Raw genomic sequence first — 2,710 nt, 5'->3', positions numbered from 1 at the left:
TCTCCACACCCTCTCCAGGATTTATTGTTTGTAGATTTTTTGATGATGGCCATTCTGACCGGTGTGAGATGATATCTCATTGTAGTTTTGATTTGCATTTCTCTAATGATTAATGATGTTGAGCATTCTTTCATGTGTTTGTTGGCAATCTGTATATCTTCTTTGGAGAAATGTCTATTTAGGTCTTCTGCCCATTTTTGGATTTTATCAACGTTTTTACCCACAAACCCAACACGTGTCTTTTTTTTTTTTTTTTTTAGGTTGCTCCACTGTGCCTAGGAAGAGCTGGGGCTTGCGTTGTGACTGTAAAGTTATAACTTAGTGCTTTGTTTTCTAAATGAAGATGTTGTCTTCCTTTATGAATTTAGTATAATTGTTCTACTATCAATGGGTACGTTTTTAGTAAATTTGCAAGGCCACATTCCGGGGCATGAAGTGCCTGGTCTCTAAGGGAAGATGTTAAAACAAGGAAGAACCAGGATTAAATACTTTTATTTCTTAGCAAATCAAAAGTGCAGCTGGTGGATTGTGAACGTATGCTCCTGATATAAAATATGAGGACAAATGCACTGCTCCTGACACAATCCAGCGTTAACCGGGAATTTCATTTCTTTTAATAATCAAGCACATTTTGCTCATATTATCCACATTTCTTTTATTACAGTGCAAATACCCCAGATAAAACTTCTAACGTTTTGCTTTGTAACTTTATCATACATGAATTATGGTAATTTTTATTCATTTGTTTACTTAACCACAACCACTGTTTTAATGATATTATTAAAGACTATGCATTTAGTTGTTTTCAGAAATAGCTGCATTATATATGCTTTGCTTGTGGATATATTTCTAAAATCGGCTTAGTCCAATGAATAAATAAAAATATTAAAGAGTTAGAACAACAAAGACCAAATAAAAACTTGATATGACCTTTGGGATCTATTTAAATATTCATTCCATCTAGATTCACCAAGAACTCCATGTTATTGATATTCTTAAATTAGAATTGAAACATGGTGTTTTGCATTAAATTTAAGATATGCAAATTTTCTGGAGAAAATAAATGTTATATACCCTCTAATGTTCTTTCACCTAATTAGCATTTAATCATGTGAATTTGCTTTCTTTTACATCGTTAAAAATGTTTTGATTTTGTCTTTTTATATTGACAGAACTGTTTGGATATTCTTATGTTCTCAGATCTCTATTTGCCTCCCCTGCCTTGTTTGCTATCTTTTGCCAGAGTTAGTTAATCCTTTGTGCTTCTTTTAATCAAACAGTTTGGGGGGAAGGGGCTTATTGAATGTTTGAAAAATAAGTTTAAAACGTTTATTACCCAAAGTTTTGTACATTTGTAAACTCTTAATTACACGTGAATGTTAATATTCTCAGTGAATTATTTATTGTTTGCAAAAATGCACTGGGCAGTAACATTTTATGATAAATCCTTTAAGGTATAAGTCATTAATTTATATCTTAATATAAAATGAGTATAAACTAAATTCCCACCTTTTAAAAGTCCATATTGTGGTTAATGTGTTTTTACATTTTATATCAGGGTAGCCTTTATTTTAGTTGATTCCTTTAAAAATTAAAAGAAACTTTTTTTTTTTTAGCTGATTTTGAATGCTTGTGAAATGTTTCTACACAGGAAACCAAGAAACTTAGTACATCTATTCACAGAAAAAATTCCATGGGCATTTTACTGGTGTGGCCACTAAGAAAATAGCAGTGATAGTGACAAATACATTAATATTTCATATATTCATTATAGTGTGAATATGAATTCAGTTACTTTCCTGACAAGGAGGGATCAGTGGTAGGGTATATTTATGTATTTAGGGTAAGGGAGAGAAGAAGAGGAAAAGCTATAAGAAACAAAGCAAAAATTTCAAAAGCAGAAATGTGTCAGTACATCATCCCTTCTTGTAGAGGCTTAGACCTGTGATTTGGAAGGAAAGTACTTACACTTGTGATCATTTCTCATCTCCACTCATCATCCAATCTCTTGTTCCCTGTGCCCGCAATGGAGTCAGACTCACCTTAAAGTAAAGGAACTGATTCTTTTCTCTGAGGATCTTCCTTTCCTTTATGGGATTCATAGAACAGTCCCTTTGATTTTTTATCCCACTGAAGGGGCCTCTCTAATGCAGTTTTGTCATCAATAGGCTCTGCTCTTCTGGGTACTAGTGAAGAAAACTATTTCTTTTCTAGTGACAGAGCATTCACCAAAGCATTCATTCTTCTCCTAGTCTGGGATCTTATAAATCTAGAGGAAAATATGGCCCTTCCTTGTGTGCATCATCTAACATTGCTGCCTTGACTTTTACTGTTAGCTTCTGCGCTGAGATGTCTAGCTGCTCTTAATTTTAACCCCAATTAATGACCACCTTATGAAAAATAATATTTCTTATAATTATTGAATGTTTATTAGGAACTAGGAACCAAGATTTTGCATGTATTAACGCACTTAATCTTCACAGCAACCTTATGAGGTATGTTCTGTTATTATTCTCCTTTTTACAGATGAGGAACCCGGGTCAGGAAGAGTTTAACCCCAAGATTCTATATAGCAAATAAGTGGCAGAGCAGGGATTCAAACACAGGCAGTGGCTCAGGAGTCCATTCTGTCATCATTCCTGTTTCTAGGTAGAAAAAGAAGTTTCCTTTTATGTGATAAATCATTTACTTTAACAAAAAGAAAAGTGAA

At 33.4% G+C, this 2,710-nt stretch overlaps 1 protein-coding gene across 5 annotated transcripts in view; it reads left to right on the top strand.

Annotated features, from left to right (window-relative positions):
• The window catches only part of KLHL5 (kelch like family member 5), an 83,013-nt gene extending 81,512 nt beyond the window's left edge, over positions 1-1,501 (top strand). For all 5 annotated transcript variants that reach the window (XM_055086095.1, XM_028492056.2, XM_007102314.4 and 2 more), the window contains one exon: positions 261-1,501. In XM_055086095.1, the coding sequence (XP_054942070.1) occupies positions 261-317 (57 nt within the window). In that variant the 3' untranslated portion in view covers positions 318-1,501. The remainder of the gene's footprint in view (positions 1-260) is intronic.
• The last annotated feature ends 1,209 nt before the right edge of the window (positions 1,502-2,710 follow it).

The sequence above is a fragment of the Physeter macrocephalus genome, chromosome 7 (assembly GCF_002837175.3).
Source record: "Physeter macrocephalus isolate SW-GA chromosome 7, ASM283717v5, whole genome shotgun sequence".
Lineage (NCBI taxonomy): Eukaryota > Metazoa > Chordata > Mammalia > Artiodactyla > Physeteridae > Physeter > Physeter macrocephalus.
The sequence above is the reverse complement of the archived record's forward strand: the minus strand, read 5'-3'. Positions and strand labels throughout refer to the sequence as shown.